Source organism: Hypanus sabinus, chromosome 6 (genome assembly GCF_030144855.1).
Source record: "Hypanus sabinus isolate sHypSab1 chromosome 6, sHypSab1.hap1, whole genome shotgun sequence".
Classification (NCBI taxonomy): Eukaryota; Metazoa; Chordata; class Chondrichthyes; order Myliobatiformes; family Dasyatidae; genus Hypanus; species Hypanus sabinus.
The window spans coordinates 182,070,518-182,083,590 of record NC_082711.1 but is presented as its reverse complement, the minus strand read 5'-3'; the positions used below and the strand labels follow the sequence as shown (position 1 = coordinate 182,083,590).

Sequence of the window (13,073 nt, the reverse complement as noted above, 5' to 3'; positions counted from 1 at the left end):
TGTGCTGATGATGATTATTATTTGAATTGCACTTATTCAGGCAAGTTGTAAACTTTCCTTTATAACTTTGATTTAAGCCTTGTAAATAGGCTTTGAAGAAGTAAGAGGTGAGTATTTCACTGCAGAATACCTGCCTCTTACAGAATCATACAGCTCTTTGGCCCAATTCTGCCATGCCAGTCACGATGTCTGTCTTAGTTCATGCTATTTGCATGCATTAGCCATGTATCTCTACTCCTTTCCTATCCAAGTACCTGTCAAGTACCTATTGAATGTTGTCATTGTTTCTGTCTTTACTACTTCAATTGCATCAGTCGTTCAAAGATCGGAACAATTTTAATGGAGCATGTGAAAGGCCCTGCCCAGATGAAAGCTACAGTTATTACTAAGCAACGCAGTGGTTTAATTATTGAAATACGTATGTTTCTTAAGTGCTTTATATGCATAGAAAGGTAAAATATGTACTATAGTCTAAGAAAAATGTTTGATGAACTGACGCTAAATAATACCGGATGTACCTGTTCCGACTACAAATCTTGACTTAAAGACGGACTCAGGAACAGAACTCATTCATAACCTGGGGACTGCCTGTCCTTTTAAGTCACTTCTAGATTACTTATAATACCTAATACAATATAAATGCTATGTAAATAGTTGTTATCTGTATTGTTTAGGAAATAATGACAAGAATAAGTAATCTGTACATGCTGAAACAACGAGTGCTAGAGAGAAAACTTCCGGGTTTTCCCGATCCGCGGTTGGTTGAATCCGCGGATAAGGAGGGACTCGAAATTCTCCAAAAGAGCTCTGTCAAAGCTTTCTTACTTGGTTGCCATAGTATCCTGGATACATTCCAGCAGGCCATCAAGATTTACACACGTATATTTGTACCGTTAGAAGGAATCAGAAGATGGTAATGGATGGTTGTTCAAGTTGGAGTCCTGCGATCCTGCTCCAAAGGGGTCAGTGCTGGGGGTACTGTTTCATCTGAATTAAGGATTTGGATTCCAATGTTGTTGGTAATGCAGCGGGCAGTGAAGGGGGTTGGTTAACTTTACAAGAGGATCTAGATCAATTTTGGAAGTGGTCTGGAGAGTGGCAAACTGAATTTGTTTACTTAATTATTTAGAGATGCAGCAGGGAATAGACCCTTCTGGCCTGATGAGCCGCACAGCGCTGCAACTCAGCTATTTAACACTAGCCTAATCACAGAGCAGTTTATTATGACTAATTAACCTACAAACTGTTAGGTCTTTGGGCTGTGGGAGGAAGTCAGAGTATCCAGAGGAAACGTACATGTTCAGAGGGAGAACATACAAACACTTTACGAACTGTAGGAAAAGTACTCCGAATGCCAATTTAACACAGGTAAGTGTGAAGGTTTTTACTTTGGTAAATTAAACCAGAGCAGGACTTGTATTTAAGTGATAGGGCCCTAGAAGTGTTAGCAAACTGGGCTATGGGGTTCTGGCACCCTTCCCAGAACCCCATCCACCCTGTATTTCACCACAATACAGGCAGTCCCCGGGTTACATATGAGTTCCGTTCCTGAGACCGTCTTTAAGTCGGATTTGTACAGATGTCAGAACAGGTACATCCAGTATTATTTAGCGTCAGTTAAGTCAAACATTTTTCTTAGTATATAGTATATACTTTACCTTTCTATGCATATAAAACACTTAAGAAACATATGTATTCCAATAATTAAACCACTGCATTGCTTAGTAATAATTGTAGCTTTAATCGGGGCAGTGCCTTTTACATGCTCCATTATTCTCACTTTATTCGTTATCCTTTAAAATTGTTCCGATTGTTGACCAACTGTAGCCTAACACTTTTCCAATGACTGATGGCATTTCATCTCTGTCTAGGCCTTTCAATATTCAGTAAGTTTCTCTGAGGCCCCCTTCCTCCATGTAAGACAGTTGTTCATTATCTACAGCTCTGTCTTCAATTCAGTAATTCCAGGCAAACTCTTCTCCAAATTCTAAACCTTAGAAGTCAGTGCCTCCCTCTGCAACTGAATTCTTGTCTTTCTGACCAGCAGGCTGTAATCAGTAAGGATGGGCAGCAACACCCTCCATGATTATTTTAAACGCCTGTGCTCCTCAAAGTTGCATCTTCATCCCTCTACTCTCTGTACACTCATGACTGTGTGGCTAGATTCTGCTCTAACTCCATCTGCAAGTTTGCAAATGATACCACCTATGGGTTGTGTCGCAAATAATGATGAGTTGGAGTGTAGGAAGGAGATAGAGAGCCTACTGGCATAGTGTCATGGCAACAACCTTTCCCTCAGTGTCAGCAAAACAAAAGAAACTGGTCATCAACTTTAGGAAAGGGGGCAGTACATATGCTGCTGTTTACATCACCAGTGTTGAGGTTGAGAGCATAAGGTTCCTAAGTGTGAACATCAGCAGCAGCAAGTCTTGGTCCAACCATATTGATATTACAAACACCAGTACATCTGCAGGAGGCTGGAGAAAATTGGCATGACCCCATTGACCTTTACCAATCAGTTACAGGCTGATTGTCATACTGATCCATAATGCATCTGGATAAGATGCTCTCTGTGATGCAGCAATAAAAATTTGTCAGGGTTAAAGGGGACACATTAAATTTCTTTAGCCTCCTGAAAAAGTGGAGGTGCTGGTGAGTTTTCTTATAGTTGTACCAGGGTAGGATATTGGTGATGGATCACTCCTAGCAACTGAAGTTCAATCCTCTTTCAATCAATGGATTTACCTGTTCTATTTTCTATACGGGCTGGACAATGAAGAGACAGATTCATTTGGTAAAACAATTTGTTTTTCAGGCCTCAAGAAAGGAGAAGTGGCTATGAACAGTCTTACCATAACGTGGCTGGGCAGCCTGATCACGATTCACTGGAAAGCAAACGTCCACGACTTGAACAGGTACCTGAACCCCACTTTCAGCGTGCTACAGTACTACCCCTAGTGCACCCTGTAGCAGAGGGCCTTCGAGCACCCACAGAGCTAAAGAAGGTAAGTGTTGGTTGTTAGAGTAGGCAGCACTATACATGGATTCATTTAAAAACCAAAAAGTTAATAGAATCTTCTGGCTTATGCATATACAACTGTGAGGAATAAGCTAAAGAATGAAAATAGCAGTTGACCCTTTGTTGGCACCTAGAAAAAGATTTAAATAGAAGCTATTTAATGAAGTGTTTGGGTCCCTGCTTAGTACCTAACTTTTATGTTTAGATGGATCTGAAGGACATCACCATTATTTGTCTCTTCAGTGTATTGCTGTCTGAATTCAACACGTGTTATTTGATAGGTTGGTGACAGCAAAAGGTGTATAATAATCAACTCAGTCAGAGAATCATACAGCTAAAAGTAGGCCCTTAGGCCTAATATGTCAGTGCTGACCATCTGCACCTAACCCATTACCATTTCTGGATCTACAGTCAGTCTTACAGTATGAAAACAGGCCTTTTGGCCCAAGTTATTGGTCTGTCTGCCCTCGGAGTATTGTTAGCAGTTTTGGGCCCCATATCTCAGAAAGGATGTGTTGTCATTGGAGAGAGTCCAGAGGAGGTTCACAAGGATAATTCTGGGAATTAGGGGGTTAACATATGAGGAGTGTTTGGCAGCTTTGGGCCTCTACTCATTGGAATTTAGAAGAATGTGGGGGAGGGGGGGTCCTCATTGAAACCTCCCAAATGTTGAAAGGACTAGATAGGGTGGAGAGGATGTTTCTTATGGTGAGGGTATCAAGAACTAGAGGGCACAGCCTCAAAATTAAGGGGGCGACTTTTTAGAAGAGGGAAGGAGGAATTTTTTTAGCCAGAGAGTAATGAATCTGTGGAATGCTCTGCCACAGACTGCAGTGGAGGCCCCAAGTCCGTGGGTATATTTAAGGCAGAAGTTGATAGTTTCCTGATTGGTCAGGGCATCAGAGGATATGGCAAGAAGGCAGGTGGGATCTGGGACTAGCCATGATGTAATGGCGGAGCAGACTCAAGGGGCTGAATAGCCTAATTCTGCTCCTGTGGGGGGGAAAAAGTCACACCTGCTGATGAAGATGTCCATTTGAATTCATCACATTTATACGTGATTGGCCCGTTTCCCTTGAGGCTTCTTCTCTCCATGTACCTGCTCAAAAGTCTCTTAGTTGTTGTACTTACTTCTACAGTTGTACCTGCCTATACAGTTTTTTTTTTCTGGCAGCTCGTTCCTTACGCCAACCATATATGAAAAAATTGCCCCACAGATCTCTTTTAAATATTTTTCTTCTACTTAAATCTATGCCCATGAGTTTTGGGCTCCCCTGTTCAGGGAAAAAGATTCACCGTCCTCATTCTTGCCATTCGTGATATTATATACCCTGTAAGATCACTTCTCAAAGTCCTGCAATCCAGGGGAGAAAGTCCAAACCTGTGAGCCTCTCCTTGTATCTTAAGGGGACAGAGCAGGAAGGATTAAAGGACGAGGGGTGACATTACTAGTCAGGGAAAATGGCATGGCAATGCTCAGTCAGGGCAGACTGGAGAACTCATCTAGTGAGGTGTAATGGGTGGAACTGAGGTATGAGAAAGGTATGACCATATTAATGAGGCTTTGGAGGAACAAATTTGTTGAGACTGTTGCAAAAAGCATAACATTGTTATAGTCGGTGATTTTAACTTTCCACATGTTAACTGGCACTCGCAAATTGTGAAAGGACTAGATGGGATAGAGTTTGTCAGATGTCTTTAGGAAAGTTTCCTTAATCAGTACATAAAGACCCAATGAGAGAGTGTGTGATACTTGATCTGCTATTAGGGAATGATAGAGTTTGTGTAGGTGAACACTTATCCAGCGATTGCAATGCCATTCAAAATTAATTTGGAAAAAGATAGGTCTGGTCCATGGGTTGAGATTCTAAATGGGAGAAAAGCTAATTTTGATGGTATCAGATAAGTAAGAGAACACTTAAAGAAATCAGGAGTGCTAAAAGAAGGCATGAGATTGCTTAACAAACAAGGTGAAGGAGAATCCTCGGGTTCTACTGAAATGATAAGAGCAGAGGGATTGCAAGGTCCTCTGGAAGATCAGAATGGTATCCATGCCTAGAGTCAAAAGAGATGGTGAAGAAAATGAATCTTTTGCATTTGTATTTCCTCTGGAGATGAGCAGAGTCTATAGAAGTGAGGCAAAGTGGCATCGACTTCATGGACCCTACACATTACAGAGGAGGAGGTGTTTGCTGTCTTGAGGCAAATTAGTGTAAATAAATTTGCGGGGCCTGACAAGGTGTTCCCCCGGAACCTATGGGAGGGAAGTACAGAAACTGCCAGGACCCTAGCAGAGATATTTGAATCATCCTTAGTGACAGGTGAGGTGCTGGAGGATTGGAGCAGAGCCAGTGTTGTTCCACCGATTAAGAAAGGCTCTAAAAATAAACCAGGAAATTATAGGCCAGTGAGTGAGACTAACATCAGTAGTGGGAAAGTTATTGGAAGGTATATCTGGTCCCTTAGAATGAATATTTGGATGGACATGGACTGATTTGGGAGAGTTAGTGTAGCTTTGTGTGTTGTAGATTGTGTCTAACCAATCTTACAGGATTTTTCAAGAAAATAGCAGGAAAGTTGATGAAGGCAAGTTAGTTGTCTACATGGACTTTAGCAAGGGATATGACAAGCTCCCGCATGGGAGGTTGATCAAGAAGGTTCAGTCGCTCGACATTCAAGATGAGGTAGTAAATTGGATTAGATAATTAGCTTTGTGGGAGAAGCCAGAGAACAATAGTAGATGGTTGCCTCTCTGAATGCAGGCCTGTGACTAGAGATCTGCCACAGGGATCGGTTCTGGGTCCGTTGTTGTTTGTCAACTAATTCAACGATCTGGATGATAATGTAGTTAACTGGATCAGCAAATTTGCTGATGACACCAAGAATTGGGGTGTAGTGGACATTAAGGAAGACTATCATGGTTTGCAGTGGGATCTGGACCAGCTAGAAAAACAGCCTGAAAATTAGCAGATGGAATTTAATGCAAACAAGTGTGAGATGTTGCACTTCAGTAGGACCAACCAGGGTAGGCCTTGCACGCTGAATGGTAGGGCACTGAAGGGTGTGGTCAAACAAAGGGGTCTGGGAATACAGGTAAATTCATTGAAAGCGATGTTACAGGTAGATAGGGTTGTAAAGAAAGCTTTTGGCACATTGGCCTTCATAAATCAAAGTATTGAGTACAGGAGATGAGATGCTATGTTGAAGTTGTATAAGATATTGGTGAGGCCTAATTTGCAGTACTGTATACGGGTTTAGTCACGAACCCATAGAAACAATGAAAATAAAGTTAAAAGGGTATAATGAAAATTTGTAAAGATGTTGCTGGGTTTGGAGCACCTGAGTTATATGAAAAGATTGAATAGGTTAAGACTTGCTTCCTTAGAACAGATTGAGAGGAGATTTGCTGGAGGTATACAAAATTATGAGGGGTATAGATCGGGTAAATGTAAGCAGGCTTTTTCTGTTGAGGTTGGATGGGAGTGCAACTAGAGGTCATGTGTTAAGAATGAAAGGTGAAAAGTTTAAGGGGAACATGAAGGGAAACATTCACTTGTGGGAATTTCGGATTTGTACGTAGATGGTAGGCAGTTTAAATAGCTCAGTGTGGACTAGATGGGCCAAAGAGCCTGTTTGTGCTGTACTTTCCTATGAATATGACTCAAGCCCCCGAGTCCCAGTAAGATTCCTCATCTTTATTGCACCCTTTTCAGCTAAAGGACATTGTTTTTATAGAAGGGTAATCAGAACGGCACATAATACTCCAAATGTGGTTTCAACATCAGCAGCTTCCACAGTTGTAATATGTTATCCTATCTTCTGTTCTCAGAGACCTAACTGATGAAGGAAAGCATGCCAAATGCCTGAAAAGTTCCTTATCTACCTTTGTCTCCACTTTCAGGGAATTGTGTACCTGTATCCCTGGGTATCTCTGCTTTATAAAACTGCAGGACCTTACTACTTATTGTTTACGTTGTGCTTTAATTTAACTAAACAAATTTCTTTCCTGCTGGTTTCCTATTTATTATTATACATTTTAATAATCTATATACACAAAAGGTACTTTGTGTGTGTTTCTCTTGGTAATCTGCACTGTCACACCTCATTTATCCATTGATAATTTGCACGTTCAGCTAATTTGTTTGCTCTCACTGTTAAAAGTTCACAGTTCAAAGAAAATTTGTTATCAAAGTATGTATTTGCCACAACGTAGCACCTTGAGCTTCATTTCTTGCAGACATTCACAGTAGAATAAAGAAATAAATAGAATCACTGAAAAACTACACAAGGACTGATAGATTACCAATGTGCAAAAGAAGACAAACTATATAAACACAAAATAAATAAATGGGTAATATTGAGAACATGAGTTGTGGAGTCCTTGAAAATGAGTCCATAAGTTAAGATAGGAAAGGAAGCTGGTGACTAATATCAAAGAAGATACCGAAAGCTTTTTTAATTATGTAAAGGGTTAAAGAGAGTTGAGGGTAGATAAAGGACCAATAGAGGATGATGCTGGAGATATTGTAATGAGAGATGGCAGAGGAACTGAATACATATTTTTCATCAGTCTTCACAGTGGAAGATGTCTGCAGTATACCGGACATTCAAGAGTGTCAGGGAAGTGAAGTATGTGCAGTGAAAATTACGACTGAGCAGGTGCTCAGCTTGTTGTCTAATTGTATTTGTTACATTAATAGCCAGAAGATTCATTTTACTCAAATGGGAAGATTCCAATTCCCCAGACGACATTTCAATGGTTTTCCCAAACGATAGCATGTTTAAATTTGGAAAAAATTAGGAGCAGTACTATAGATCCTTAAGTTAAATTTGAAGGAATTTGGAGGCCATTTATTCAATATTTTCATATGATGTAAGTTGACCCTTTCTGAACCCCTTTTTAGTAATTTTTTTGCTTAGTTATAGAGGAATAAAGTTGACGACAAATTAAAATTTTAACCAATGAAATATGGCAGCCCAATCTTTGTTTTTTTTAGTTTAGGGTTTTTTTTTCTCTTTAAAATGTCTTTTTCATGGCTAATTAAGAGATTGGGAGGTTAAACTACATTTTTTTACTTGGAATCTGTGTTTGTATATGTTAACCATTATTAATGTAATCCTGATCTCTGCCATTATCACTATTGTCATGTTCACTAATTTGAAACTTAATAAAAAGATTGAAAACGAAGGAGAAAGTGCTCAGGAGGCTTAATGATCTGAGAATGGATAAATCTCCTGGACCTGATGGAAGACACCCCTGGGTTCCGAAGGAAGTAGCTGGAGAGATTGTGGAGGCATTAACAGTAATCTTTCAAGAATCGATAGATTCTGGCATTGTACAGGATGACAGGAAAATTGCAAATGTTACTCCACTATTTAAGAAGGGTGGGAGGCAGCAGAAAGGAAACTACAAACTTGTTAACCGGGGAAGTTGTTGGAATCGATTGTTAGGGTTGAGGTTACAGTGCACTTGGAGGCACATGACAAGATAAGCCAAAGCCAGCATGGTTTTCTGAGAGGAAAATTTTGTCCAACTAACCTACTGCATTTTTTGAGGAAATTACAAGCAGGGTAGACAAAGGAGATGTGGTGTACTTGGATCTTCAGAAGGCCTTTGACAAGGTGCCGCACATGAGGCTGCTTAACAAGATAAGAGCCCATGGAATTACAGGGGAGTTACTAGCATGGGTGAAGCATTGGCTGATCGGCAGAGAGTGGAAATAAAGGGATCCTATTCTGACTGGCTGCTGGTTACCATTGGAGTTCCACAGGGGTTGGTGTTGGGACTGCTGCTTTTTACGATGTATGTCATTGATTTGGACTATGGGAATGATGGATTTGTGGATAAATTTGCTGATGATAGAAAGATAAGTGGAGGAGTGTGTAGTGTTGAGGAAACAGAGCCTGCAAAGAGACTTGGTTAGGGGAATGGGAAAAGAAGTGGCAAGTGAAATACAGTGTTGGAAAGTGTATGGTCATGCACTTTGGTGGAAGAAATAAATGGGCAGACTATTATTTAGATGGGGGAGAGAATTCACAATGCAGAGATGCAAAGGGACTTGGGAGTCCTTGTGCAGGTTAACCTCCAGGTTGAGTCGGTTGTGAAGAAGCCGAATGCAATGTTGGCACTCATTTCTAGAGGTATAGAATATAAGAGCAGGGATGTGATGTTCAGGCTTTATAAAGCAGCCGTGAGACCACATTTGGAGTATTGTGTGCAGTTTTGGGCTCCTTATTTTAGAAAGGATATACTGAGATTGGAGAGGGTTCAGAGAAGATTCACGAGAATGATTCAAGGAATGAAAGGGTTTATCATATGAGGAACGTCTGGCAGCTCTTGGGCTGTATTCCCTGGAGTTCAGGAGAATGAAGGGGGATCTCAAAGGCCTGAACAAATTAGATGTGACAAAGTTATTTCCCATAGTAGGGGAGTCTAGGACAAGAGGGCACGACTTCAGGATTGAAGGACATCCATTTAGAGCAGAGATGCGGAGAAGTCACTTTAGTCAGAGGATGGTAAATCTATGGAATTTGTTGCCATGAATGGTTGTGGAGGCCGTCATTGGGTTCATTTAAGGCAGAGATAGATAGGTTTTTGATTAGCCAGAGCATCAAAGGGTATGGGGAGAAGGCAGGAGTGTGGGGATGACTGGAAGAATTGGGTCAATCCATGATTGAATGGTGCAGCAGACTTGACAGGCTGAATGGCCTGCTTCTGCTCCTATATCTAATAAGTTGTGGAATCACTTCAGTGTTGAGGTGAGTAAAGATATCCACACTAGTTCAGGAGCCTGATGATGGAAGGGTGATAACTTTTCCTGTAGCTAGTGGTGTGGGACCTGCTGCTTCTTTACCAACTCTCAGATGGCAGCAGCAAGAAGAGAAAATGGCCTGGATGATGGGAGTCTTGATGATAGATGTTGCTTTCTTGTAACAACATTCCATGTCAATGTGCTCAGTGGTGGGAAGGGTATTTCCTGTAATGAACTGGGCTATATCCACCACTTTTTGTAGGCTTTTCCATTCTTGGTCTTTGGTATTTCCATATTTGGCAGTGATACAGCCAGTCAGAATACTTTCCAATGTGCATCTACAGAAGTTTGTCAATGTTCTAAATAACATACCAAATCTGCAAAAGTAGGGGCTGTGCTTTGCCTTCTTCGTAATGGCACCTGTGCGTTGATCCCAGGAAGGATTCTTTGAAATAACTCCAAGGAATTTAAAGTTAATGATCCTATCTATCTTCAATCCTCTAATGAGCACTAGCTCATTGACTTCTGGTTTCCTCCTCCTCTAGTTAATAAGCAGCTGACTTTGAGTGAGAGGTTGTGGTTTCACACTATTCAACCAAATTTTTAATTCTCTGGTCCCTTGAAGGGCCACAATCATGAACATGGAACAGCACAAGAATGTTCATATCCATCCATTCTCTGCATATTCATGTACTTCCATTCCCAGCCTTGATGGCACCCATCACTCTGTGTAAATAAATGCACACCTCCTTTGAACTTAACCCCTCTTAATTTAACTAATATTAGATATTTTGAACCTGGGTAAAAGATTCCTACTGTTTGCCCTGTGTTTAGAGCATATAATATTACAGCACAGTACAGGCACTTTGGCCTCTATGCTGATCATTTAACCTATTCTAAAATCAATCTAACCGTTCCCTCCTACATAGCCCTCTGTTTTTCTGTCATCGATGTGCCATTTAGTCCATTAAATTTTAAAAGGTAGTGAATTTGAGTTTTCCACTATTACTGAGAAATATAAAGACAAAATTGTAGCCAAATGTAACTAAATGGAATTTGAAAAACAGTTTAGTGGAGGTCAAAACTGCAGAAGAATATAGAGACAGTCAAATACAGGTTTTGGAATCATGATGTGGCTTTCTCTACATCAGTGAGATGAAGTGCAGACCAGGCAGCCACTTTGCTGGGCACCTGAGCTCTATCAGCCTTGGCTTTCTGATGTTTCTAGTTGCGGGCCATTTTAGTTACTCTCCCCGTTCTCAACTGGCCAGTCTGTCCTCAAGCTGCCTTCATTATTAGGGTGAGACTGAATGCAAGCTAGAAGAACAGCATCTCATATTTTGCATGGATAGTCTACAGCCTGATGGTATGAACAGTACATTCTCCAACTTCAGGTAAACTGCACCCCTCTGTTCCTTTTCTCTCTCTTCCTGCCTAACCCAGTTCCTCTTATATTCGCCCTAGCCTTTCATTTTCCGGTGCCTTTCTCCTTCTTCACCTACCCACATTCACCCACACCATTCCCATCTGTCCACCCCACCTCCCTTACTTGGTTGCATCCACAGCCTTTATTGCCTCCATTCTTAGCTTCTCCATCTATTGCCCACCCTTAGGCTCGTATTGCAAATGAATACAGACCAATTTAGTGACTTTAGTGGGTAACAAATATGGAGGAAATGTCAGGCTGTTCGCTTAAGTCAAACTTTTTGAATAGTTAAAGCTAAGTGCTGTTCTGAAGAAATCTGGTAAAAAGGTACAGCAAAAATTAAAATTACTTTGTTAGCCTTGTGGTTGGAGTTGAAATTGTACTGTAATAAAGTTTAAGAAAATAGGAAACAGCTTAATGAATAAAATGGGTGATTTTTCTTTAAACTAGTGCATATTAAAACATGCATTTGCACATTGATAAGGTTAAATTGACTGCTTTGTCTACATGTGCATTCATGAGCTGATAAAACTGTTGAGATAATATATGCCTCAGAGTTTAAATCAACCAGTTAAATATTTGAATAAATGTACCACCTTAAAATGTCTCCAGTAAACTTGTTTCCATCAAAGTTGTCAATTTGTTGCTCATAAACATTTGTAAAAAACAAAGTGTTTACCCATGAGTTATCTTTACATACCCTTCAATTCAATTTTATTGAACAGGCTGGCATTAAACCATGGGTTTTAAGCTCTGAACTTCAGATTGGTTGGTGAAACTGCTTAAAGCACTTGGGTAACTCTGGATTTCTTTTGCGTGTAAGGTAAAGATCCATGTAGCTCTATGAATTCAAACCTGAAAGTGAATTTAGTCATTGGTATACTAGAGATATTCTTTCCTAATATTACCTTCAGTTTAGTGTTTTTTCGCCTGGCATGATAATTGATGTATTACATACACAGTGTTTATCTTCAACATTAATGTCATGTTGATAAGTTATCTTGATCCTTTATACTCTGTTAACGTGACGATTAAAAATCTAGAGGAGGTTCACAAGAATAATTTCGGTAATGAAAGGTTTAATGTACGAGGAGTATTTGATGGCTATAGTAGGCCTGTACTCGCTGAAGTTTAGGAGAATGGGGGGGGGCGGGGGTCTCATTGAAACCTTTTGAATATTGAAAGGCCAAGGTACAGTGGATATGGAGAGGATATTTCCTTCAGTGGAGGAATCCAAGACCCAAGGACATAACCTCAGAATAGAGAGACGTCCATTTAGAACAAGTGAGGAGTTTCTTTAGCCAGATGTTGGTGAATATGTGGAATTCATTGCTACAGATGGCAATGGAGGCCAGTCATTGGATATATTTAAAGCAGAGGTTGATAGGTTCTTGATTACTCAAGGCAAAAAAATTTTTTACAACAAGAAGGCAGGAGAAAGGGGTTGAGAGGAATAATAAATCAGCCAGGATGGAATGGTGGGACAGACTCGATGGGTTGAATGGTCTAATACTGCTCCAATGTCCTAAGGTCTTGTGGTCTGATTTTTCCCCCCTATTTCCTAAAACACTATCCCAAACCACCTGGTTCAGATTCCCTGCAAAGAAAGTCTTCATTTGAAACTTACTCACCAACCCCCTCTTCTCCTGATTTTTATTTTTAAGGAGTCCTTTTCAATGAAAGCTGATGTTCCATCATCCCCATCTACCAACCAGCAGGGCAGTGATGAACAAGATTCATCCCCTTCCAAGCTATCCAAAGAAGAGCTCATCCAGAGTATGGACCGTGTTGATCGAGAAATAGCCAAAGTGGAACAACAGATCCTCAAACTGAAGAAAAAACAGGTATTGAGAGTTTATGTACTGACTGAGATGCT

At 40.5% G+C, this 13,073-nt stretch overlaps 1 protein-coding gene across 17 annotated transcripts in view; it reads left to right on the top strand.

The window, feature by feature from the left end:
* The window catches only part of ncor1 (nuclear receptor corepressor 1), a 270,800-nt gene that overhangs the window by 40,660 nt on the left and 217,067 nt on the right, over positions 1-13,073 (top strand). For 16 of the 17 annotated variants that reach the window (XM_059973760.1, XM_059973765.1, XM_059973762.1 and 13 more), the window contains exons 4-5: positions 2,816-3,005; positions 12,862-13,041. In XM_059973760.1, the coding sequence (XP_059829743.1) occupies positions 2,816-3,005; positions 12,862-13,041 (370 nt within the window). The remainder of the gene's footprint in view (positions 1-2,815; positions 3,006-12,861; positions 13,042-13,073) is intronic. The other variant, XM_059973770.1, reaches the window with a different exon arrangement.